The following is a 27,423-nucleotide window of genomic DNA, read 5'->3' as shown; positions in this document are numbered from 1 at the left end:
AGAGAGTAACAAACACAAAATAGAAGGAGGGGAGAAAAGGACGACAGATGTTTGATAGGAAAGTAGGAGCAAACCACACCAAAGCACCCGCCAACCACCCCCAAAACTTTTTTTACCGAAATCGTCAATGATTAAAAATAGAAACATACTCAAATAACAAATAATTACAATCAGAAAGACAGGACAGGAAAACACATTATTTATGACTTGATTGCTTGCAAGTTTCATAAACGAACAGCGAAAGTGGTTTGGTGGACATAAATAAATAAAAACTATGGTATACATATTGCTTTATCCCACAGAACTCTTCACTCCATCTAGTTCGAGAACGAGGAAGAAGAAGAAGAATCGAGAATCGAGAACTCCATCTAGAATATATCAAAACAAGACAATATGCACGTCAAAAGGAATAATGGACTTCAGCAAAACTTGCTCACCAACATCGGCTTAGCAAATAGCTATGACAAAACTGTAACACTCCTAAAATGCCGGAACACATATTTATGAGCCTAGTTTACTCTCAGCACAGAGATGGTACTTCTCTAAATAAATACGGTCCAACATCAAATCTTAAACAAGCAAGTATAATACTAACAACTGAACACATTATTGGTGTAATAATATTGCACTGCTCTTTGCGTTAGATATGACCGAGGCGATATGAAGAGCATGTGGCTGTGATGACACTTACAAGTGATATGCTGAGCAAAGTTTACTCGTTGAATCTTGAAGTCAAAGTACAGAATATATCGCAGCTGTCCTGGGCAGAAATATGAGTCACAATGGGGTTGAATCAGGCGTTCGTCAGTTTAGGGGCATGTGGAGCTATGGGCATTAAATTAAAATCTGTCGTTTGGTTTTTGATGCAAACAATTTTTTTTTAAAATCCATCTATCATGAAAAAGAAGTCAGATTATTTGCAATTGAAGGAGGAGGGAGTCACCTGGTTTTAAGGTAAAATTAGTAAGAAAACGGACCCCAAAGTTTGGTGATTTCCATAGTTTGAGAGTCTTTGGAAACTGAAAAATTTACATTTACTGTGTCTTGGGTCAATGTTTTCATAAAAATCCAAATAGAGATGTGTTTTTAAATGGACATTAAAGGTGCTCAGCCAAAAAAAAAAAATTAAATAAAAATTGCCCAATGGGTGGAAAAATGCCAGTTTCTTCGATTTTATTATTTTGACGAGCACCTGATTTCACCATTTCACCATGATGCTTCACATATGTAAATAATCTTCGAGACTTGAAAATTTTAGGGAATATTTTATGCAACCTACACCATCTTAAAACATCAATTTTTGACAAATTTCAGCCATAATGTAAGCTACACCATCTGAAGGCATCCTGACAATATCATTAAGAGCATAGAGGCAAGAAAAGTGGTTCTGCGTGACTTAAAGTCAAGCAGCTGGAGATCTTGGGAAAACTATAACATGTAGGGCATCTGAAGCAAGGTTGTAGTCCAGTATGACAACTAATGAACCAACAGCATATCATACACAAGCAGAGTAATGTGCAGTAGGAAGAGCTGGTGACAATATTGTATTGAGACAAAAAAATGTAAAGCTTTGGTGACAGCCTTCATATTCTTCTAACACAAAAGACAAAGTTATGAGGGAATGTGCTATAAAAATATCAGATGTTAATTCTCCTGGCAGAAGCAATGGCCAGCCAGTGAACGCTCAAGCACCTCCTTAGTTACATAATAAGAAATTGGACTCACAAATACAATTAGCATACTATTTTCATCCATGTCCTTATATTTTCGAACAGAGATGCACCCTCTGTCTTTAAAGGACCACAGTAACTCTGAAGACAAACTGTTACTGCTACATGTGAGGCCCTTTTAAGGGACAATTTGTTTGTAATCACAAAACAAATTTCTTTGGATTTTATTACCTTATGGCATCGAGACATCAGCAAATAAAACAAATAAAACAAACAAATATTTGTAACCATCAACAGGGTCAAAAATTATGATTTATCACTGTCAGGACCATATTCAGGAACACACAAATGTTTTTAGAAATTCATGAAGGTCAAATTCTTACTGAATCAAAGCAAAATGTCATGAACAAGTGCTCAATGATTTGACAATATTATGCACAATTCCAGAATTTGCTTTTACCAACATAGTCAACTCACCAGTATTTTCAACACCAAACTTATCTATTCATGGAATTCTCTGTTCAGATGCTACTCCTAAAAACAGACTGTGTGTGATATTGCAATATTTGATATACAAAGGATCTCTGTTTCATTCCAGAAATCAAGTAAATTTTTTCAGAAGGTTCAGCACAAATTGTCTGAACTGGTTTTTAAAATCTGTTCTAATGTTGGAGTGGAGGATAATAAAGAGTCAAATTTCTGAGACAATATTTTATGCACCTTATACCCAATACCTCAAAAGAAAGTAGCAGGTACACTTGGCATCATTTCCCATGTTGTGGTCACACAGCATCAAAAACAAATCCTATTCAAGGCCATTTCACGACATTTTGCCACCTCAGCTCCCGAAGGAACATATGTGTCAGCACCAATCATAATTAGGCATAAGTTGCACTGGGTTATCAAAGCTACAAGGTCCAAAGGGAAAAAAAAAACAAAAAAAAACTCAACCTTCAGTCAATTTTGGGGGTTTTCTTATCTGTTAAAAATGTTCTTTTGTTTTTGGTGTCATTTCAAACAAAAAATAAATTACTTTACTCAATGAATTTCATCATTATTTATTTCTGAGATGCTTGTGGTTTAAGCAACATATTGCTCAACTTTGGAGCCTATTTTCTCATTTAATTAATGTTTCCGTACCTTGCGGTATTTAAGTTTTCATATTTTCGTCACATATTGTCTGATTGACTTAATATTTTATTTAACTTAAAAGGAAAAGGTGATTGTTTTTGACAACAAGATTAACTCAGTTTAAAAAATTTCCGACGCATGTCTGATTTTGATTGGTACCGACACATATGCCTATGTGATGAGGCTTGCCACCTCAAAAGCGAGTGACTGCAGCATGGTGCTTGACAAAGGCAATTGCAGAAAGTTCCTTGCAGAACTCCTCCAAGACAATGACTGCTTCCATCCTGGCCTGGTCCTCAAACCTAGGGGCACAAAGAACACATGGTTACAGTCAAAGTTCATGCATGAATGGTACATGGTGTATTACAAAAAAACAAGTATTCAACACTTAGACAGTACTGTAACATTTAGACAATACTTTTCTGAAATCATTTTTTTTTAAAAAGCAAAGTACAATAAGGAGACTTTGATTGCAAAGCCACCCGTCATGTATAAAAAAAAAAAAAAAGCTAGATTAACTAGAAGAGTCAATACATTTTAACAATAGTAGACGAGATAAAAGGTACAAACTCCTTATCTTGTTTAGACAAACAATTTTTAATAATTACGGGATAACAGTCAAACTGGGTTGTAATTATAATTATCCACCCATTAATTCACAAGTTTTAAAAGGGTTATTTTCCTGTTTCTAATGATGTCCACAAGACTAATGTGTCATGACATACCTGCCATAACCATAAATTTGTTTATTCGCATTAATTATAATTATTCAAAAGTTCTTCGGCCAGTGTTGAAAACAAATATCAGCTTTTGACCTTCCACATCCTACAGTTGACCATCCAATACATAAATTTTTGGCCAGCACTTGAATGGACACAAATGTTGAAATTACAAAGACAAAAGTTCACACATGACTGCCAAGTATGCAAGCTACTGAATAGATAAAGGAATTTAGTTTCCTTCAGCACCTTTTCTGAGACCATAAATAATACTGATATGCTAAGAAATGGAAAAGTTTTAAAACAAAAACTTTCAAATATGGCAAACCATACAAACATTAAATATTTAGCAAACAACTTTTTCTTGTCAGCTGTTTTAAGAGCATGAGTAAAAATAATGCAGTCAAACAGCGACGAGACACATAAAAAGACTTACCTCCTCACTCAGCATTGAAACGTACAGTATGTTTATGAGTGTCTGCCTCGGTTTGAGAAAAGACCACTCCAATGCAGCAGTAACTTATGCTACATGTCAGAGCGAAAACTATCAATGGCATAAAAAATGTTATATTCCTGGGGGTTCCATATATAAGCTTTTAATAGCAAACTTTAATTTTGCCCCCTTATAAAGTAAATATGAAATAGCCAGCTGTCAAAACTAGACATTTGTCACTACAACAGGGTTCCACTGTGATTACAACCACACAAAAAAAAACAAAGCATGTCAAAATGGTGCCATAGCCCGTTTCGCACCATGGCTACAGGGCGGAAAAGGGGCGCGAGGATGGGGACAAAAGAGCAGCAAAGAGGGATAAAGATGAAAGATTGATTTCCGCTTGACCACAACAAATTATAAATTCAGGTTCCTGGGGCAAAAAGAAGCTAAATGTCTCAGAAATGAGGAACTTACAAGTCAGTGGTCAGTCAGCAAACAATTTACACATGTCATCACATTTACCCTAAAAAGACTTTTCAATTAAAACATTCTGCATGATGCCTGTACTTTTTTCTTTCTTTCTTTAATTTGACAAAAATAAGCAAAAATAAAACAATTGTCTCTACACCGTGCAAAAAGCTTCTTCATAATTGAAACCAACACGCAAGAAGATAATGATACATCTACAGCTTTTCAAATAATTATTTTTAATGACCACATTAACAAAATAATTCATTCATTGGTTTATCCTTTCCTTCCATTGCACACAAGAGACGCATTAGAATTTCCAAAAATATATCAAACTTGAGGTAAACATCTCCCTTCCCCCAAATGAAGAAACAAACTGAAAATCCCTTTGTGCAGCAAACACAATTAAGAGGACAATACTAATGTCCAACCTTCATGTAGAATCCCACCCAAACTGTTATGACCAACAAAAGCAATGATATCTTCCATTCATCACCAACATTACAAATCTGTTGCAAAGCAGAAATTACTGGGAGAAGAAAGAAGGAGAAAGTCTGACACGTTCTCAAAGAAAAAAAGCCATTAAAGTCAATAGCCATACAGAATTTAATATCACAAGAAAGTGATCCCATCCAGTTTGGTTTGGTAGAGAGACAAAGTCATAGCAGGAACAACATGATCATACCCGCTCCTCCATTCTCTGCAACATCCACAATGAAATATGTGTGATGATGGACTCCATTTTTAATCAAAGAAATCAAAGCATATTTGCGCAATCGTGGAAGTCCATGTACATCAATAGCTATATGAGAGGCATCGTGGTGAAAACAGGCACTCGTCAAAATTATTAAATAGAAGAAAAGGTAACATTTCCGCCCCCTGGTCAATTTTTATAGATTCTTTCTTTCTGATTCAAAATCAGCTACATCCATTTAAAAACATATTTCTGAGCGCATTTTACAGAAAATTGTTCAAAGGCACAAAAAACGAAAATTTGCAGTTTCCAACGACATTCAAGCTTTGGAAGTCACCGAATGTTAGCAGCCATTTTCTCACTATTTTTACCTCTTATTATACCAGTTAACCCCTGCCTCCTTCAATCGCAAGTATCTTGGCTTCTATTCATCATGAATATTTAGTATTTAAAACGTGATATCTTTATGACTGTAATGCGCATTGTACATTTTTTTTAACAAAAAGGAAACGTGCAGCATAAATGCTATTTATAATTATTACTGTTAGTATTAGTATTATTACTATTATCATTATTATTGATGGGTATTTTTAAAAATCTAAAGCAAGACAAACATACTTTAAAATGATACCAATAAGATAAGTCCATAAGCCCAAAAACCGACGCGGGCCCAACTCCACCAAGTCACGGCCTTTATGGCGAGTTGTAAAGTGAATCTGATATTATTTAAAATGTTTAATGTTACTTAAAAGTTGTTTAGATCACAAATGTATTTACACCGAATTTGAATAATTTAACTTTTTAGCATTTTAAAGTAAATTAGTTACCAGTCGTGAAGTGAACTTTCGCAGAGGTGAACAACTTGTGTTTCGCGCGCTCATATGACCTTAGCAGTTGCGAGCGCCGTAAAACCTTATACTACTACTACTACTACCAAGTCACGACACACACCCAAGTCTTCAAAGATTTACAACACGGTCCTGACAAAATGCAACATCTAAAAAGTCTGGTGGTGCGTGCCTTTTTTTGATTAGGCTAAAAGTCTAACTGGATGCAAAAAGGTCATTTCAAGGGTACAGTAATAGGCTGGGAGAGAAGAACAAAGAAAAAAAAAGAGAAGAACGAAAAAGAACAGATATGATACGCAAAAAAAAAATAGTCGAACCTGCCATGATAGCCCACTCTAAAACACAGCCACCTGTACAAATGGCTACTTTTCATTATTCCTATTGGATTTTTTAAACTACAATTTTACTGTGTAAAATGGTCACCTGTCCAACGCGGCCACCATATCTTATCAACCAGCAAACAAAATTACCTCAGTAGGATGACCACGCAAATCTCTCATCATCCAACGCTTTGTCATTAATTATGTATCAGCCCCTGAAGCTGTGGACAAGCCGTCATAATCCATTCACCTGTCTTTACTGTTAGTCCCTCCTATGAGTGATCATGTTGCGTAGATTTACTATTTACCCAAATTGACCAATCGGTAACAATAAATTTTCAGCTTCCTATCATGAGGAAAGTGTGGTATCCATCATAACAAATAAGCCCTGCCCACAACTCACACACAAATCACAAGTGAGATTAGTGGTCACTAGACGTCAACAAGAACTTATGACAGAAGCGTCGTTCGTTCTTCAACTGGTGGTGACCCATGACAAGTGTTTGTTTCACCATGGCACTCAGTCTTCCCTCCTATCTGACACATTTCATTTGGTTTACCCTTGCTCAAAATCAGCAACAACAACAAAAAAAGCAAAGCAAAAAACAACAACAACAACATAAAAAACAACCCTCTTCCCCCCCCCCCCCCCCCCCCTTTCCCGTTTTTCAAAAGAAAACAAAAACCCATTTTAATTAGACGTATGGTACTCCTAAGCCTGCAACCACCTCCGGTTGGGACCTCAGAAGCGAACGGTTTGTTTTCTTCTTTTTGATCAGTCCTGCCTAAGACGGCCACCTGTCTTATACGACCACTTTCCCCTCGACAAAGGGTGGCTGTCTTACACAGGTTCGACAGTACAAGACATATTTTTCTGAGAAAAGATGCTTGTGCATTACACAACCGCAAGAGAAGTTGCACGTTCATGCTGGTGTTCAGTGCATCCATTCGTTAACCACAAACCTAGAGGCTGAGAAGTTTTTTGAACTTCTTGTAGGCACACTGAAACAGTGCAGCAGAGCAGAACAATCACTATAAACCAGAGTTGTCCATAACAATTGACAATCAACATGCCAAACATGAACAAGCATCCACGATGCACACCAATAGCAAACATGTTGAGAGCAATAATAGATGAAAATGGTGGAGTCCTCTCTGTAAATTCCAACCTGTCAAAGATAAGTTACTGATTTTGTATTTTGTGGTATATATCTCTCTAGTCTAAATACCCAGTATCCAGTTTACCTGGCTTTCTGTCTATGAAGGCTTCTCTGTCTTTTGAGTAAGGGTGTAACTTCTTGAGATCTAATGAAAAAAAAAGAATGTAAAGGAAAAACAAAACAAAACAGCACATTTACCTGGAATAGAATAACCTGCATAACAATCAAATAAGAGTTAATGTTGTTTTTATCTGCCAAAGAACCAAGCTGAGCTTCTTCACTTTGCTAAAATCACTGGTAGTTTCCAGGATTCATGGTTATGAGTTTACCTTTTACACAAACGTAAGAGGAAATAAGGGGTAAAGCCATTCCGTTAAAGAAATAAACTCAATCATAAGTAACTAAATGTCATTTTAAAAACAGAAAAAAAACAGACAAAAAACAGATCCAGTAACAAACATGCTTAACTAAAAATCCAAGCTAGTCTTTCAAGGAGAGATGCAAATTCACTATCATGCGACATGTCAAATCAAGAACAAGAGACTGGGACACAAAGAACAAGTGCGTAAGTACACACACTAAACAGGGCAGGCAGGGCAAGGTTGCATAAAGCAGTGAGTCTAGGGAGAAATTGAGGGTGTCATAATTAATGTCAAAAGAAAAAGCTTAGTAGCGTCTATACATTCTTCACAATTTAACAGATTAAGCAACAAATCCTGAGAAAATGTTAATATATACGTTTTTAACAGCTTAACTGCTACAAAGATTTTTTTTAAAAACAGGATGATTTTTTTTACACATCTCTTAACACTTAGGAAGACCATGCAAACTAAAATCACTCTTCTTAACAATGACAAGATGCATGTTCAGCATTCCTTCACTTTAATCAATCTTATCATGCATGACAAACTTACCCTCCTCCATCACTTTGAAATAGAGACCAGATTAAATATTCATTACTAAAAAGAACAATAGAAAAAAATAGTGATGTAATGAGTATCTGAAAATTCCTGCTGGTACTGACACCAGCTGGAGACAGCTAAACCATTATGTGATCAATAAAGTTCTCAACTGAGCTAAAAACTTTGAAGGGAAAACAAAAAGAAGCCAAATCACCCTGGTGCTGCAGAAGGTGATTAAAAAACACAACAAAAAAAGTGGATTGAAAAAAAATTAACAAAAAAGGGAAGCTGGGATTTTAAACATCTGCTTTACAACTTACCACGGAAGTTGATTCACTGCACTTTTTGCCCTTAGTCTAGGTAGGATTAAATAAGTCAATGTTACTTGGATTGTTTTACAGAAGACTTGTGCCATGTCACTCGTACATGAAAGGTTAACTCAAAGACTTTATCAAATATTTTCACACTCTTGCCGATCTTCCATTTTAATCCCTGTCACATGATGCATTAGTGTCATTGTCAGGGAGTACAAGAATCCTCAATCTTTAACCATAAAACCCTTTCTTTTCTCATTTACTGAATTCAGTATCATGTGTGTGGGAAGCAAAAGTGTGAGACTTAGGCCGGTCCCAGAGTGGCTCTGTAGGTCTGACCTGTAGCTCGCCTGGCTCGCACCGTGCAAATGAATGTATACATTATCGTGTGCTTAAGCAGCGTCGCTGTGTCGTCTGTTTTTTGTCAGCTGAGCAGCGCGATGCGTCAGACGTGTTATTCAACAGTGTTGTAAAAATGGCGGACATGTGTCGCCTCGCTTTATGTTTATTTTCGACTGAAACTCTTCCTAGATTATCAAAATCAACAAGAAGTAAGTATTAGTAGGTGCTTTACTATTAAATATTGATGCTAGCATCAACACTTGGCCACAAAATCACCCAGAAATGCACTTTATCATACTTTGAAACTTCGACTCGAGAGGTTGACCTAGTTTTGACTGTTGTCGTAGGCCAAGGCGTCGGCCTAGAACTAGGTGTGCTTCTCTAGATTCTAGATCTAGCCTTGCATTACCAATGTAAACTATCGCCGCGCGCAGCTGCAAGTGTGTTTGTGTGTGTGGGGGGGGGGGGCTGCACTTGGCACATGACGTAAAGAAAAGTTGTCCCGTCTTGGTATAATTGGTCTTGGATTACACAGTACCTAAATATAGCAGGGCAGACCCGTCAGTTGCATACCTACACACGTCAACACACAATGCGGCTGTGCTGAGACGCAGCGAGTGTGCCTCGCACTCGCTGAGACACAGGCGCCAACTCACAGTACCGCTGTGCTGACAAGCAGACGGCGTGTACTAGGCCAGCTACAGGTCAGACCTACAGAGCCACTCTGGGACCGGCCTTAGTCTCTGAGTGCAATAAGAGATACATATAACTAATATAAGGCAACGGGGTGAAATCAGTCGCTCGTCAAAATAGGGAAATCGAAGAAAATGGCATGTTTCCACCGGTTTGGCAACGTCTTTTTCTTTTCTAGTCAACACCTTTGATGTCAATTTAAAGACACATTTCTGTGTGGATTTTACTGAACAGCGTTGATTAAAGGCACATAAGTATTCATTTTTTGTTTCCAAGGACTCTCAAGCTGAGTATAAGTTACAAAACTTTGGCAGCCATTTTCTCACTAATTTGATCTCCAAAACCAGGTGCCTCCACCTCCTTCAATCGCAAATATCTCGACTTCTATTCAAGATAAATAGGTATCTTATAACGAAAGCAAGACAAATAGACAAGCTTTCAGATGATACCAATAACTCCAAGTGCCCAAAAATTGACAAGCACCTAATTCCACAGCGTCGTGACAATTATGTCTGAATATACTGCTAAAAGATCTAAGGCTACATGGTTTTAATCAGCATTGACAGCCAGAAAGTGGTCCAACCCAATAAATGAAACAAAATATTCAAGTGCATAAAATATTTTTAGAATATTCCACCATGGGAACTTTGCCATATAATTCCTTGGAGAAAAAAAAAGACAAAATACTTAGGAAGACCAATGAGAAGAAAGTGAAAAAAAACCAGTCCAAAATGCCCCTTATGTCACTGCTACTTTATTATGGGTACCTTCATATTTCTGTACAAAACATGAGATAACGGAATTCTTCCGTGTCATTGGTTGGAGGCCTGAAATGAGGGAGGTTCAGAACCTCATATCAGAACGCCACCTTAATCTTATTTCATTCCCCTCCACCGCACCCTATCCCCCTAATTTCCCTTTTACACACTTTTTAGATATTATTTTGTAGAAATTACACTTTTAAGAAAACTAACGTTTTGTTATGACGTAATTTTTTAAGCAATTTTCACTTCTGATTTCAAACAAATTTCCGCAATTTTCCTCCCACTGCCCATAATCTGACCCACTTACAAGGCTACCATGACCCCAACCACAAGTTTATCAGCTCTGATGCGCTGAAGCACTTCCTAAAAAGCACCAAAATGCCGAGTGGTGCCGGAGAAAAATTTTTGCCTGATTGAGCCAAAACAAAAAAACTTGTAAAAAATGCCATCTACAAGGCCAATAGTAATTAAGACTGTAATAGCTTATTTACCTGTGGATTGTTGGCACCAAACCCAACAGCTGCTTCCTCGCCAGAACTAGTTTCTGGGAAAACGCAGCATCTGCCTGCTGGTGATGTCGCACTTCTCCTGTAATCTGTCATGCCAAGTGGAAGTAACAGTAAGTAGTGCATACTTTAATACAAGCAATTACTCTAAACATTTATTTTCAATTGGCTAGAGTCATTTCAAATTTTTAAATGTGTTTTATCAGATCAAGAGTATGCTTTTGACAATGTGTATGACTACCTACTGCAAGTGGTTGTTGGTTGAGTAGTAAGTATCTGCTAAGCATCATGCGAACAGCATTATTCAGCTAGTAGCAGTTAAAGACAACAGAAAATCTGAAAAGAAGCAGAAGGAGCAGAAGATAGTGAAGCACCCACTAATTATCCCTGCAACAAGTCTTCTTCAAAATGATGAATATTAGTGGAAAGATGCCACGAAAAATTAGACCTCCAGTCATCAACAACTGAGGTGATAAGGACACGTTTCCAGACCATTTTCAAGATAAAATCATAGAAGTCTTGCAGCTGAGAAAGACTGAGGAAACAGTGGGAAGACAAAAGTAATAAATAGAAAAGTCTGAAGTTAGAGAAATCATAGAAAGCTATTAATAATTTTAAGAAACGGACTAAAGTGGCAGTTTGGTCTTCACTAGTGCTTAAGTAAAATTTTATCTACAACGCATAAGGCAATGGTAGTCAGTGAACACCACCTAAGTAAAAAATCCACAATTTGAATGAAAGAATTACTTTAAGGAGCACAGAGTGCAGGGTGCGAGTTCCCTCCAACATGGGCAGATATGGGTCCAGTAGAAACTCATGTAGGTTTGGATGTGGGATCATGACCACTTTTGAGATGAGAGCAGTGAGAAGCAGGTTCACAGAGTAGCTCTGAAATACACCCAAAAATATGTAATTCCACTAAATAGCTCTGAAATACACCAAAAATATCTGTCATTCCACTAAACAGCTCTGAAATACGACAAAAACATATGCAAATTCTCTTCCAGAACAAAATAACATGCTTATCAATAGGAGACTTCTCCAAGAAAAATAATATACCGCATAGAGGAAAATAGCCAACATTTTAATTAAACATCCATAATTTCAATCAAACAGTGGGATTTGAAGGTGTTCAAGGCCATCTCTTTTGCTTGAGGACAAAAGCAAATTTACACATTCATTTTATCCAAATCCGCTTACACATATATAAAAAATCGTAGATGATGAAACCTTGAGCTTGACATTGTAACCCCCCCCCCCCCCCCCCAAAAAAAAATCAATGTACAACAGGGTAAAAACTGACTAGCTCCATTTATTTTCTTGTTCAAATTGGTTGGAAGCAGATCAAACCTTGACTGACAGAACTCTGACCACAAGCTATGTCAATCTCTGCGTCAAACCCTGACCCCAATCCTTTTTGTACCTAGACTTGCCAAATTTGTCTTAGAGCAACTATAGAATCAACATACAACTATTATGCACAGATGACAAAACTGCAGAAAGAAGCCTATTGCCAGAAAATACAGAGGTGGTTTACAGGTTTCAGCAATGGTATCCGTGACCTCTAACCTCAGTCTTCCAGAATCAATCTTCTGATCTTTTCCAGAACACAGAAACCATACAAACTTTCTAGAAACACAGATACAGTACGTAAGGCTCATTCAAAGATTTCGAAATGATACAATAAGGTACCAATTTTCAAATCTGCATTTTTATTGGTTTATTAATTAATGAGTTTATAAAATTCTCCCGAAATGAGAGGGGAGATCAGACTGTTAACCCTTTGAGCCCTGAGCTGCCCCACTAAAGCGTATCTCTGTTCCTGGGGTCCACGCCCCCCAACATACCTATCATAGTTGTCACCATTTTCACTAAATCTAGATCTATCCTCACCTTGGCCTGCTTCGTGATCAATACTGCTTTCACTTTCTGTTTCGTAATCTCTTTCTAGGTCTTCTTCATCCGATTCTGAATCTCCAGCGAAAAAATAAATTACCTGTCGGGTACTAAACAACTCAGTTCTAGCCCTTTTACCACTGGAAGTACTGGGCTCATTCACATTCGCTCGCCTCATTTTTACCGTGAAGTAAATCCAATTTTTTCCAAGAAAATCTTCCACAAACTACACATGTAGAAGCACAGACAATATATTTGAATAGTCACAGAGCAAATTTAAGATTTATAGCTATTGGCTGTCTATTTTTAGCGCATGATGAGCCTAGAGCTGAGGCCACTTGTGAATCCCGCTTGAGAGGGAATCGGGATTTTTGACACATGTTCGCGAATCCCGTTCTAGCGGGAATCCAGGCTCAAAGAGTTAACAGCCGAGGTTCAGTGAGTACAAATCAAGGGAAGTGGTTTCACAGGATAACACGAAACAATGTTAAACAAAATCATCATTCTTTCCCAAACTTAATACAAGGATATTCATTTTACTTGAGACCAGGCAAAGCATTAAATTTAAATCTACCTTGAGTTAACATTTCAACAGACAAGTCATTTAATTTCCCCGTAATCACCCTGTGCATGGAAAAGTAAAAGTTAACCTCAGAAAATATAATACTAGACAGTCAAACGAGAAGAGGAAATGGGTTCCATAGTGATAAACAGAAATGTATTAGAAAGCCCACAGCAAAAACAAAACACAGTCAAATGACTGGATACAAACCTGGTCAAGTAAATGTAGCAACTTCTCTAAAAGCATGTGTAGGAATGACCCCTCGTAGAACGGTTTGGTAGCATACTCAGACAGAGTGACAGCAGTTTTTGGCCAATTCCAAGGCTTGCAGACTGTCTCTTGTATAGCAAACTGAAAGGGATATGGGTTTTTTTTCATCACTAAATTCTGTAACTACTAGTATCAGTTTGCCCATGCTTGTAGAAAGAGCCAACATGGCAAAACTGAAAATAGCAAAACATTACCAAAAAATATTATTCAGTAAGCATTTGAATACCCAGAATAAACATCACTTTTTCCAATATGAAGGAAAAAAAATGTTGAAATCAAGACACTTCCTTACATGAAATACATGTTAATTGTCTAAATAAGGACAACAGGGAAGAGAGAAAAACATCCATAGCCAGCTCATTCTCGGGCAAAACTCACATGAGTCTTATCAGCTGATACGTTATCTTTAAAGCAATCCTGTACAAGAACATAAAATCTTTACAAATAAAAATAATCCTTGGCCATACACCAAGAGACACAATCAAATCAGGAGTCCCGTACATTCCCCAGTATGACTAGATTGTTTGTATGCAAAATTCACATTTAATGCCAGAAAATTATGTCAGATTAGCCATAACCACACACCCAATATATCAATATAAAACAGAAAATGACACAAAAATTCTATAAGCATTGAACATTTTGTCTCACCAGTCTGTGTGCGTCTCTGAGATACATGTCATAGCCACTGTCAGCCGTCTGGTATGAGGACTTGGCCTCTTCTGGCAGGAGGCTCAGAAAACAGTTGACCACTTTGTGTACCTCAGAACGACCAGACACTGGGGACCGCAGATCTGGAAATATAAAAAGATATGTAATAATCCACAGACATTAGGATCCGGTCACAACCAAAAGAAAAAGCGTTATGCAAAACTACTATTAAAATGATAAGAAATTACAAAGAAAGGAGCAAGTGCAAAAATTAGGAAAATTAAGTGGATTTATCAACAACACAAGAACAAAAAGAATGCTTTAGAAAGGATGGTTGAGTAAAAGCAGCTTATATAAGAGGGAAAAGTCAGAGGGTTCTCTTTATCAGTCAGTTTTACCACATTTATCCAAACAAGAGGAAAACCAAGGCAATGAGCTCATTGCATCCTTGGTATATTGGTTGTTGAACTTTCAAAAGTACGAGAATAATCAAGTCCCTTCTATGATAACAGAAAACAAACTAGAAAAACTGTTCACTGATGAGAAGCCTTTAGCAAAAGAAGACACGTGGAATTAACTTTAGCTCTTTGGTTGCTGAAAACCCTCTGTAGGTCTACACAAAAAAATTTTTTAAAAGCTCTCACAATCAGAAGAACTGGAAGATGTCGTAGGACTCGAAGTGATCTGGGAGCTGGTGGAGCTGGAAGTTACAGAGGAGGTCTCTGACGACTCAGTGGTATTACTGCTGTTCACACCGTCACTGTCCTCCTTGCACTGTTGAGACTCTGATGGTAGTTTGGAGTCACTGGTGTCATCACTCGGAGAATGTGTCACATCCGACACCTTAGCATCTGCCATGTCATTAGTCAGCTGTGTGACAGCACTGCCCTCTCTCTCCGCTACCTCAGATTGCTTGTCGACCATATTCATCTCCAGATTCCCATTTGCTTCAGAATCTGAGACATTGTGGGATGTTAGAGTATTTGAGTCAGGGATACTACTACCTTCGTCTTTCAAGGGGTTCTGCGGTTCACTTAAAAGTTGTCCCGATCCCAGTGACAATACACCTGAGTCAGGTGGAGGTGTTTTCTTCCTCAGGTAACCCCGGCTCAGAAGGTTCCGCAGCAAGAGGCAGTGATAAATGTGCTCTTCCTCCTTTTGAAGAAGAGTGTCAAACAGCTTGAGAGTGGCAATGCACACCTGGAAGGGAAAAAAATGTTTGAGTACAAGAGAAGCCCCTCACCACAATACTTTCTATGCGAGGTTGGAAAAAAACCCATTGAAAAACAATGAAAACAAATGGGATAAAAGAAGACCCATCACAGGTGTCCTCAAGAATACTTTTTGCTATACATGAAGCCACCTTCAAAACTTTTTACTGTAGAATATCCATTAGGGGCCGCTAGCAAGGCTTCAGACTAACCAGTACACAGTATTTACAACTGGGCAAGAATACTGTCTTTTAGGGAAAAGGTCCCCCAAAAAGAACAAAAAGAACTGGGGATGAGGGGAGGGGAGGGGGGGAGGGGAGATAACAAACTATCAACCTTCTCGTTTTCGCAGATCTAGACAAAGTTGGGAGACATAACCAAAAGATAAAACAATATTAGCATGTACACAAAGTAAAAACAAATGTATCTCCAGAAATTCACCCACAGTTAGATTTCCAGAATTTGGCCTTCAATATAGATCTCTTAAAAGAGAACAAGTATTGAGGCATTTCAAATTTGGGTGATAACAATCTTTATTAATATAGCTGCATACTCCTAACTTCCATCAGCAAAAATACACCAAAAATAAAATTGAAGGAAATACACACAGTTTACTTGTATGACATTATTGTGATTAAAAAAAAAAAAACAATTTAAAATAATTAAACAATAATGCATACATCATAATTATTTCACTTTTTGCCCATACCACTATCACCCCTAAAAAGAAACATTTTTAAAACCATTGGTCAACTCACTGTTAACAATATTTGCAAGTTTATGCAGTTTCAATGTAACAAACAAGTCTAACATCATTAGAAAATAGGGTGGAAAATAGCACAGATTAAAATTTTCTATCAGAAAGAGAAACTGTGTACTGAATACCTCCTCTGATAGATGGTTACACCTTTCCAACAACCTCTTGGTGAGTGCATGTCCTGAACCGTCTCTCTGCTCCAAATCGCGGTCAGAGCCCAGCAAGAAGAAACAAAACTCTACACGGAGAGACAAAGGAACAGAAAAGACATAAAGTATACTGAAATATGCCAAACAATGTCAATTAAGAGTCATATTGTCATGCAAAAGATAATCTTTACCAAAATGAGACATGACTTACATTTAAGATCAAACGATAATCAAATTTATTTTCTCTTCAGGAAACAAAACTAATATACACAAATTTAATTTTGTTTATGCCCACACATCCATGTCCTAATAAAGCCCAGGAGTATTTTAAAAATTTATGACATTTAGTCAGCACCTCTAAGTTATTTGTTTGCGTATAACAGCCAAAATCAAGAGAAAAAGTGTAAACAAAATGGTCATTCTACAGAAGTATATCGCCCTACAAAATATGAACAACATAAAAAGAAACTGTGGAATCATTCAATCTCTTAAATTTTTCAAGTTTTAGTAAGAATTTTACGGCATTTGCAACACGATTAAATAGGGTCATATTAGTGCCGAAGATTAGCGGTGTTACAAAAGAGTAACAAACACAAAAAAGAAGGATGAGAGGTAAGAACTGTAAAATTTTGATAGGAGAGAAGGAACAAACCACAACAGAGCACCCGCCAATCACACACATTCAATCTCCTGGACACAACAGATCAATCCTGAACAAAACAATCGATTCATACCTTTCAGCAAAGCTGGAGAACAGATGGTGCGCAGGAACTTAGTGACATAAGTTGTGCCCACAATGGTTCCTGACTCAGATCTGGTCACAAATGAAAAAAAAAAGCTACCAATAGACGCAGGTATTCTTGAAAGAGGTCAGAGAAGTCTATTCAGTTTGTAAAACAATAAGTACACAATGGTGTTGTTGTTGTTATCGATCCAGCACACAATGGTGACATTCTTCTTTTGCAGAAATGTATTCAATTACAAAAAACATACACCTTTCCTATTTTTTTTTACTAATTGCTACTGACACAATCGAATTGGAAGGAGCAAATATTTTGTTTGCAATCAATGAAAGCTATATGTGAGGTAGCGTGGTGAAATCAGGCGCTTGTCAAAATAATCAAAGTGAAGAAACTGGCATTTTTCGGAAGGTTTGTGAATTTTTATCATGTTTTCGTTTTTTGGCTCAACACCTGTCATGCCCATAAAAGAACACATTTCTGTGTGGATTTTACTGAAAAACTATGATTAAAGGCACAAAAAATGGAAATTTTCAGTTTCCACGGACTCTCAAGCTTGTGACTAAGATAACTGCGACTAGGAGTCGTTGAAATAATCATCGCAGTCACTTTAAACAGGGATCAATTTTAAAATTTACAAAACAGTTTCTTATAATTCAAATTTTCAGACAGAACAATTGGTGCACTGGAAAAAAATGTTTTTAATTTAGAACTATCAAAATGTCTTAAATTATTTTCACTTTCTTTTAGACTATTGTAACTCACTCCTAGCAGGTCTGAACAACAAATATTTGAATCGTTTACAAGTAATTCAAAACAATGCCGCTAGACTGATAACAAGATCTAAAAAACGAGACCATGTCACTCCATTATTAAAAGAACTGCATTGGCTCCCTGTAAAAGAACGAATAATATTTAAAATCTGCGTCATGTGTTTCAAATGTGTAAATAAAACTGCTCCTTTTTATCTGCAAGAACTTATCAGTATATATAAACCAGGGAGAAACCTAAGATCATCGAACGATAACACCCTACTTGTGACACCTGTAAAATCATACAAATCATATGGAGAGAGATCTTTCTCATATCTTGGTCCATTTATGTGGAACAGATTACCCATGAAACTAAGACAAATAAGAACACTTGATAGCTTCAAAAGACATCTTAAACATTTTCTGTTCCTACAGGCCTATCCTTCATAAGCTTTTAACGTTAGCTTTCATTATATTTGTTCTTTTCCTATGTCTGGATGAAAATAGTCTCTGTGTGTGTGTGTGTGTGTGTGTGTGTGTGTGTGTGTGTGTGTGTGTGTGTATGTGTGTGTGTGTGTGTGCATTAATGTATATTGCGTGAGAAGAAAGGAAGTAGTAAGAAAGGTTTTTGAAAAATGGGTATTCCAATGTAAAGCGCATTGAGCTACTTTTTTTGGAAATGCGCTCTATAAATGTTATATATTATTATTATTATTATTATAAGTAGCAACATAAGAAATGATGAACATTACTGAGAAAGATAATATTCTGAGGCAAACACTTACAGCTGGGTCAGCTGGGGTAGTAGTTTGACTGTGAAGAACTGAGTGTGTACTGCCACAGCCAAGGCCTGCCCCACCTCTGGATTGGCCACAGAGATGAGCTGGTCAGTGTAGTCCAGCCATGACAGGAAAAAAATCACGTGACGTTTTCCCGCGAAGCTTGACTGTTCATTGCGCTCGATTACGTTGTCAAATCTGGAAATACAGAAACCTTCCTCAGTAGAAAAAAAGATTCATCATGAAAATAAATACACAAGAAAAAAATCAGTGACAAATTTTTTTACAGGAAGTAAAACTCCGGTAGAAACCATGTGATTACTGCCGTGAAATAATGTAACTTGTGTATCCCTGCTATTACTAAACTGCACACAAAGAATACTTATAATACACTATCAAGCAATAAGTATAAGGCAATACCTTGTGGATAAGTATATACTTCAATACTCACGAATATCACAATATTGGAATGCATATAAACATATGTTAATTACCATCATAAACCCATCAACTTATAGGCACTCTCAATTGGGCCTAGTGCAGTTTTTCGGATTTCAGAGAGTTTCAGTGTAACACCTGGTTAACTCAACAATAACTGAATTTCCTCTTTCAAGAGAAGAGGTGAATTTCATTCCTGCATAAAGCAGTATGAATACAAAGTATGAAAAATCCAAGAAGGCAAGAGGTATATGGGACTTACCCCCACTTGGCCTCAACACCTTCCACATCTTCTGGGTACACCGAGGTCGGTAGTTTGTCGTAGAGTTGACATAGAGTGTCTGACACTGAGCTGCAGAACTGTGTGTGTGAGATGAGAGCAGTCGCTGCTGACTGTTCTGGTAGACTGGCACACAGCATCAAACCTTCACAAGCCTTCAAGCTTACTCTGGCATCCTGTTGAAGTACAGGGCATATATGGCTATGAAATAAAAGACAAACAGTAAAATAAGATCAAAAGAGAACACTGGACTGAGCTATGATACACTAGTAAAATACTTTCAACAGTTTATATTCCATTTTGCTTCAGTGGTTGAATGGTGAGGGAAAACATGGTCATAAGGAATATCAAGCAATCTTTTGGTAAAAACTTTTTGATGGGATGTCATATCGGTTTGTCCTTAAAAAATATCAATTAAACATCTAAAAAATCAATTAAATCTAACTCAAAAAACAGCATTGAATACAACTGCAACCAATAATGCCATGCTATTGTTTAAAATCCTTTTTCTGTTTACTTGTAGCAACACACAAAAATGTCTGTTGACCAAAAAAAATGTTCGAATAAAATAAGAAATGAATCTCATTGAATATTTGATGAAACTAGAGACTAATCATAAACTACCTACAACTTAACATTCATTTGTAAATAAAAAAGGAACACATAAGCCTACAAATATGTGAAAGTCCATTTGCAAAAAAAGACAGGGGAAGAGATGAAATCTTCCTAGTGGAAACTATTTCTGAAGACAAAATCGTGCAATGAAACAGTTTTTTAACTAGTTACAAAAGTCAAAACAAACTTTTAACAACTTTTAAAGAACATAATTTGAACATGATCTTTCACACTCACTTCACTCTGGGAAAGTGCCAGAAGAGCTTCCACTAAACTAAAAGCAGCAGGTGGACGAGGTGCTGAAGTGGCAGCTCTCTCCACTGAACTTCTTGAATTCTGCACAGATGTGGAGATGAAATTTAATTGTAAAGGCAAACTCAAAAGAGGAAAAAATGGAGTTGAAGAAGTATTGTTATTGGGTTAATCATTCCTGGAAATTTAATGTAAACTATATCTGTGTGCGCCTAGAGAAAGGTACCAAAAGTCGCCCCAGACCGTTTCGAGCTATAGGCTGATAATGACAAAAATCACTTTTTTGACCAAAATGTGTTTCCATAAATTAACGATAGATCCATCATTTTTTTACAATTTGCTCAAAGGGTTTTCATTGATTTGACTTCTGAATATTTTACTATGCTTCATTTGGAGGGTAGGGTATTATAAAAGCAAATAATGAAAACTGCTTTTAAAAGGTGTTAAAATCTATTCTTGAAGCACATTTTCTCTTCCCTGCTATGTTTACAATTGAATTCCATTCATGATATTGATGTCAACTGAATGCCAAATTGGAAATGAATTTTCTATGAATAAATACATTTAAAAATAGTTGTTTTTTTTAAGCTTGCATGTGTTCTCATGTTTATTTTACTTAAAAGCTCACTTTCTCAAAATTATATCTTTATACCCTACCTGGAAAAATGTGCAATATCTCAAAAACTACTTGAGATATCAAAAAAATTCAAAGACCCCTGTGTTTAGCATTGAATTTCCTATAAGGTACAATCCTTAAAATGGTCAAAATCCGACTTTTGGTACCTTTCTTTAGGCACACACATATAATGAGCACAGCTCTGGGAACAACACCTCAAAAAGAAACTTAGGGCTAAATTTATCTTGCTGTCACTAAAATAAAGTGAAAAAAAATAAGAAGAAAAAAACTTTTCAAATCCAAACATTTTTCCAGGTAGACTTAAGAGGTTCCTCAAACCAAGTAATAAGGTCCTATTCTCAGCTGAAGGCTGTTTTACTTAATCTTTTTTCGTTTCAAACAATGCTTTAACATAACAATGGGCACAAATGCATTTGAACAGTTCTGAATATATTAACTCAAGGTAAAATACATATATACTAATCATGCACTCCAAGGAGATGAGAACAACTAAGCTACGGTATACCACAAAGAACTGACTCTTAGCAATGTTTGCAAATGCAAAGGGAAACTACAAAATTAGCTTGGATTATTAGTTGAAACATCTCGAAAGCAAATACCTACTTCAATGAAAAAATTGACCAGATAAGGATCCATTTTTATTTTTGCACATACTGTGCAAAGGAACTCAATTTCTTCTTTCTCTGTAGGAGCTGCTTTAGTCTCTCCGCATGCTTTGACCAACCTCTGTGGAAGTGAGAATAGTAACAAATGAAGTGTAACCGTCATAATGAACATAAAAACTGAGAAAAACACATACTTCACAAAAAAATGTTATGTCAACACCCCTCATACATTTGCCAAATTTAAGAGTCAACTTTCTACTTGACATAGTCCTACCGCAAATGACTATACACACGTTCTGCCAACATATGAAATAGGGACTCTTAACTTTCATTTGACAGATGTTTACAAGGAAAGGTGACAAAAATACTAGTGATGGAGCAGCAATGGATAAGCACCCTACTGTGCCTGTTATTACAAGACAAGTATAAAGTATCAAAGCTTACTGCAGAACACTTTTTATTTCTAATAAAGACACATATGCCACACCACAGCGTGAGCTCTTCCATGACTTAGCCCCTTAAACAACAAAGACATGTTATTCAAATAACAGCCAACTATAAGGGAATCCTTCAAAACTCTTTTAAAAAAGCAGAGTTTGGGGAAAATAGGAGTCTTCTTGACATCAGAAGATAGAGAATGACAGTTGCCATAAAAACTAGTTTTTAAAAAAAGAACCTGTGATGATCTCAATCTTGAAGATAACAGAAAATGGCAAAAAAATTAAAGAAATTAAGCATCCTTTCAGCCTTCACAATAAGCTGTATGACAAGGCCTAACGATCAAAATATAGTTGTGCATAATTAATTCAAAACAGCAAGCAAGAAATGCTTCAGATAGAGTTTTGATCACAAATATACTAACAGTTTCAACCCAGCAATGTATTAACTTTTGCACAGGTTTTTCTTTCATTTTCGTTACTTCTTGTAATCCAATATATGGACAAATATATTGTATATTGAGGCTAGTTCAAAATTGTGGAAATTAGTGCCTGAATGAGTAGGAATTGAAATGTTCATTAACAAATGTGTTCAGATGAAAGGCTGTTTCACAAGTTCTAGGTATTTCTGGCAGATTTTTACCACAAGGTTGGGGAACTCCGTACACACTCATTTGTATGGGAAAGAGCAGAGGGCTCTATACGGAGGACACAAAAAGAGTTGAAAAGAGAGGAGGACAGAAAATGTTTTGACACCCTCAGCAATTTTTGTGGCTTTGTGAGGGAATATTTCCATGACTCTAGAGTCGATCACATAAGGTTAAACAGTAGTTTCAGTGCGTCCAACCGACAAGGCAGAGAAGTAAAGGAAATTCTCTGCCGGGAGACTGGGATCAAGCAGGGTCACAGTGGGTTCTGACATTGTGTGCTTGTAAAGGGTTTAAAATGGCATTTTGGAGCCTGTTTGAAGAGATTACCAAGATGACACAGAAGCAAAAGTATGGATCCTTCTTTGCAAAATATCAGTAGACCTACACAATCGCAAGTTTTTGCGGATGGAAGTGGTATATGAGGCAGCAAGTATGGAACTTTCAAAAACTTGAATTTCTCTAAATTTGAAGTGCTGAGCATGGAGGAAAATATGATTTCATGCAAAATCCATCAGGGCCTTTACGAAGTTTTTTTTTTTTGTATTTAGAAAAATGTAAGTTTATCAAGTTACTTGATAGGTCTTCACACACACACACACACACACACATACACAAAAACGTACCTGTACAGCTCTGTGCACATTGATGTGTGGCAGCAGCGGGTGGGAGATACGAGACAAGAGCTTGGTGAAGAAGGACAGCACTATCTGCTTCATACCTGGTGGGTGCTTTATGGGACAAAGCAAAACAAAGTCCTTATTCAAGGTGAAGTCCACAGGGAACACAGAGTTGACCACCACATTCCCAGTCAGAAAAAAGTTGCCATGCTCATAACATGCAGTTTTTAAAATCCATACAGAAAATCTCTACTTTCCAATCAGAATTTTGAAACCAAAAGTAATAAGAACAGTCCACAACTCTTTGACCCATTCCCCTGTTCTGTCCATCATCCTCATTCAAAATACTCATCAAGTCAGATCGACAAGTAGTTTCCAGTTTTTCCTAATATTCCCTTGCAAGGTCCAATTCCACTACACAGTTTTTAAGTAAGTATTAAGTACAGTATAAGGTTTTACGGCGCTCGCGTAGTTTAAACTAAAAACCCATGTTCCCAGAATCTTACTATAGTTTAGGCAAATAGAGAGTGTAGGAGAGACAGGTTGATTTTCAAAGTAAAGCATTCTCAGACTGCAGCTTACATCAGTCCGTCCTAGAGTGTAGAGCGTCTCCAACAGTCGATGCTGCAGAAGGTACTCTAAGCACACCCCCGTAGTGCCCGCCTCCCCAAGGTCAGACTCTTCCTCCTGGATGATCCTCAGCATGGAGGTCAGGTGTTCAGGAAGTGCAGTCTCCTCAATACGGGCACCAGCATCTGGTACACACAAATCAAAATTATTAATGATAATAATAATAATTAAATAATAATAATAATAACAATAACAATAATAATACACTAATACAATAGAGATCACTTTTGTAGTACCCACTCCCTGGTGATGACACATCATGCATACTCGCCTGTTCAGTGATCAACAATATTTTCGTAAATAAATGAATACAACTATGTTTGAGAGAAACCAAAGATCAATTAAGTGGTCAGGAAAAGTAATTTAATACTAGACAGAAATTAGAAAATAGAAGTTCATACAAGCAAAAAGAAGATACTGTGTTACCTTATCAAGCACCCTTGAGAAACATAAAACGATTATAAATTTGGGGCAGATTTTTTAAATACCACATTGAAACCAAAAAAATCAATCTCCACATGAGTAACCACATACATTTTCAAACATACACAGACTTAAAAACTATACAAAAGAACTAAGACATTCAGAGAAATGAGAAAAAGGGGGGGGGGGGGGGGGGGGATAGACATATGACAAATAAGAACAGTATCATTTTACCTTTATTGTCCACAAAGTAGCTTGTCACTGATTTCCAGTGATACACAAATTCCTCTTGAGGAACAACATTTGGTACAAACTGAAAAAGAAAAACTTTTTGCATCAAGCTGAGATCCAAAACTAAGGTACCTAGAATAAATGAAACTAGAATTTTATTGTTTATCTATTTTAGATTTTTTTTTTTTTTTTTTGGGGGGGGGGGGGTGGTGTCTGTTCTCATCAAGAGTTACTGGGAGGGGTTCCGTTTCATCAAGTAAGAGTTACTTTGAACAAATTCTACCTATCTTCCTTTGAAACTAAAAAAAAAAAAGAAAGACGCCTGGTAATGGTATCTGATAGGAGAAAAATGCTGGTGTTTCTCTTTTTTCCCTACAGACCTTTCTATAAAAACGCATTAAATAAAATTAACTATAACACTATAACACTAGAACAAGCAACAAGATCATTTTTAAGAAAATTTAGCAGCTGGAAGAGAAATACATTATCATTCCAGTGGCTGAAGAGGTGCACCAATGTCTCATCATATCTGATATTAAAGCTTATAATTTTAAAGCAACCCATTTTTTATGTGATGTGACTTTCAATTGTCTGAAAAAGAAGTGAATGTAACATTCAAAACTTCAATGCATTTATACATGAAAGGATCCTGTAGGGTGAGTGAATTGAGACTTTTTTTTGGTGAAACATGTTTTTCAAGAACAGTGCACACGACATCATAAAACCATAATCCAATGTGGCCAGGATCACAACTTATGATTAATTTTTATAAGATTACAAATTCAGCACTAGACAGAGTGATGTGTCTCACATTGATTCATATTGTAAATATAGTCATTCCTTTCATCAGTTGTCAGTCTCAGTGTTGCTGCTGCCTTAAAAGGTTACAATCACAAAAATAACACAAAACTTTACACAAATTCAATTGAGGGTTACCGTTTCCACAGCATGTTGCAGAAAGTTTGTGAACTTGTTGAACATCGCTTTTTTCATCATTTCATGGCCTGGCAAAAGAAAAACCAGAATAGACAGCTTGAAAAATATACAAGGGGAAGGTAGCCGATTTGATATACTGTGAATTGTGGGTATATTGAAAAAGACATAGAGATATTTTTAAAAATAAATAAATAAATATACAGTCGAACCTGCCCTGACGGCCACCTCTATAAAAGACGGCCACCTGTACAAAAAGGCAACTTTCAAATTTCCCCCCTTACGTTTTATCTATAGAATTTAACTGTGTAAAACGGGCACCTGTCCAACGCGGCCGCGGCCACAATAATTTAACACACAACCCCTATAATACTAAGCAATAATACCTGTCTAAGACGGTCACCTTAGTGACTCCATTACGTTTTGTCATAAATTGTGTATTGGCCCCTGGCGTTGTTTATGAGCCGTCATAATTCAATCACCTGTCCTTGTTGTTAGGTAGTCCCTCCAACCGATCATGTTGCGTAGGCCCCTCCTACTGTTGACCAATTATAACTACCAATTTTCAGCTGCTGGTGAGGTAAGCGTGTGATCCCTCATAACCCATATAAGCCCCGCCCAGAACTCATACACAAATCGTAAGTGAGATGAGTGGTTACTGTTTACCCAGTCTGTAACAAAGTAACAAAGGACGTCAACATGAACTTGTTACAGAAGCTTCCCTCGTTCTCCGAGTGGTGGCGACCCATGTGTTTGTTTTAGCATGGCACTCGGTCTTCCTTGTCTGATACATTTCGTTTTACTGTCACCATTGTGCAAAATCAGCAACAAAATAAAAATTACAAACGAAATACAAACCAACAGCAACAACACCAACAAAGACAACAACAATGGGGCTACTTTCGATTGGGGCCTCAGATGGGAATGGTTCGTTTCCTTTATCTTGATCAGTCCTGCCTAAGGCTGCCACCTGTCTTAAATACGGCCACTTTTCTCCTTGACAATGGGTGGCCGTCTTACACAGGTTTGACTGTATATAAAATATGCTTTTAAATGCTTTTTATCATCTGTTGAGCCGTAAATGGTCATTTTTCAGGAGCAGGTTTACATCTCGGGTATCTCAGCAGATTCGTGTATCTCGTCTGCTAGAGTTCGTCCATTCGCCTGCCCGCTCAGTGTATAAAATAGTGGAGTGGACCCAAAACACGATGACTTGATTTAAGAGACTTGAGGCTTGAGGCTGCCGCTGAGGTCTGCTCGCTGAGATAGATCTAGAAATCTAGTTAAATTGTGGAGAGGACCCAAAAAACGACCTTTCTTGAGGTTCACAGTCCGCTCGCATGGCCGTCCATTACCCACTCGCTCTGACTGAGTCCGCGAATAACGAATCCGTCCGTCCGCTCGCCGTATCTCTACAAAAGATCAAAAGATCGAGCCCTACCCTCTGCTGGCCTCTGGTCTGTGGCCTGTGGCAAACAGTAGAAATCTAGATTTTAGTAACAATAGAGAAATAACTTGCATGATCTATCTAAATCTACCTTAACTCTTTATCCGACTCTTCACAGAAATAGCAATATCAAAGCTAGATCTACACTTTAAAAAACAAAATGTGTTCAGGTCGTTATCACAGAACAGGTCTCAGAATACGCTGCATCCTTACAACTCTGCAACTCTGCAACACTTCCCTGCCACCGGAAGTTTTGTTTGCAGTTTAATTTCTTCTTTCTCAAAAGAGTCAATAAACAGCTGTGTCATAGATTTATATATCACTAGATAGATTGCTAATACGAGTGCACTGGGGGTTTCCAAAATGGTATCAATAAGTTACTAGGGAACTCATTTGTGGTAGGCAAGAAGGGTCCATCTTCAAAGAATGCCAGATCTGAAACTGACATCGACGATCAAGGTCTGCCCTTCATTTTTCTGCTTGAATCATCATCA

General features: G+C 37.1%; 1 protein-coding gene across 5 annotated transcripts; it reads right to left on the bottom strand.

Moving 5' to 3' along the window:
* Positions 1-1,171: 1,171 nt before the first annotated feature.
* Positions 1,172-27,180, bottom strand: LOC101848102 (protein FAM160B1). Of its 5 annotated transcripts, XM_035968645.1 has the most exons (19): positions 27,021-27,171; positions 25,486-25,553; positions 24,553-24,631; positions 23,848-24,020; positions 23,272-23,376; positions 21,560-21,682; positions 20,305-20,403; positions 19,435-19,628; positions 18,741-18,932; positions 17,198-17,277; positions 16,443-16,552; positions 14,991-15,546; positions 14,347-14,489; positions 13,636-13,776; positions 11,715-11,855; positions 10,953-11,056; positions 8,669-8,704; positions 8,361-8,372; positions 1,172-3,103 (listed from the first exon to the last, which is right to left on the bottom strand). In XM_035968645.1, exons 2-19 carry the CDS (start codon positions 25,543-25,545, stop codon positions 2,995-2,997), a joined length of 2,457 nt encoding a protein of 818 aa, XP_035824538.1. In that variant the 5' UTR covers positions 25,546-25,553; positions 27,021-27,171; the 3' UTR covers positions 1,172-2,994. The 5 variants fall into 5 exon arrangements, with proteins under 5 accessions (XP_035824538.1, XP_035824537.1, XP_005093977.1 ...); XM_035968644.1 differs by lacking the exons at positions 8,361-8,372; positions 8,669-8,704 and adding an exon at positions 7,532-7,591 and having other exon boundaries at positions 27,143-27,180; XM_005093920.3 differs by lacking the exon at positions 8,669-8,704.
* Between the last annotated feature and the right edge of the window lie 243 nt (positions 27,181-27,423).

Source organism: Aplysia californica, unplaced genomic scaffold, assembly GCF_000002075.1.
Source record: "Aplysia californica isolate F4 #8 unplaced genomic scaffold, AplCal3.0 scaffold00072, whole genome shotgun sequence".
Classification (NCBI taxonomy): Eukaryota; Metazoa; Mollusca; class Gastropoda; order Aplysiida; family Aplysiidae; genus Aplysia; species Aplysia californica.
Note: the sequence above shows the minus strand (reverse complement) of the source record. Positions and strands in the feature narration are given on the sequence as shown.

Coding starts and splice junctions, on each gene's coding strand:
- LOC101848102 (XM_035968644.1), bottom strand. CDS start 25,545: ATGATGAAAAAAGCGATGTTCAACAAGTTCACAAACTTTCTGCAACAT. Junction 13,777..14,346: donor TCAGAGACGCACACAGACTG/GTGAGACAAAAT, acceptor TATCCCTTTCAG/TTTGCTATACAAGAGACAGT. Junction 3,104..7,531: donor CTTCATAGACAGAAAGCCAG/GTAAACTGGATA, acceptor TTGTGCCCCTAG/GTTTGAGGACCAGGCCAGGA.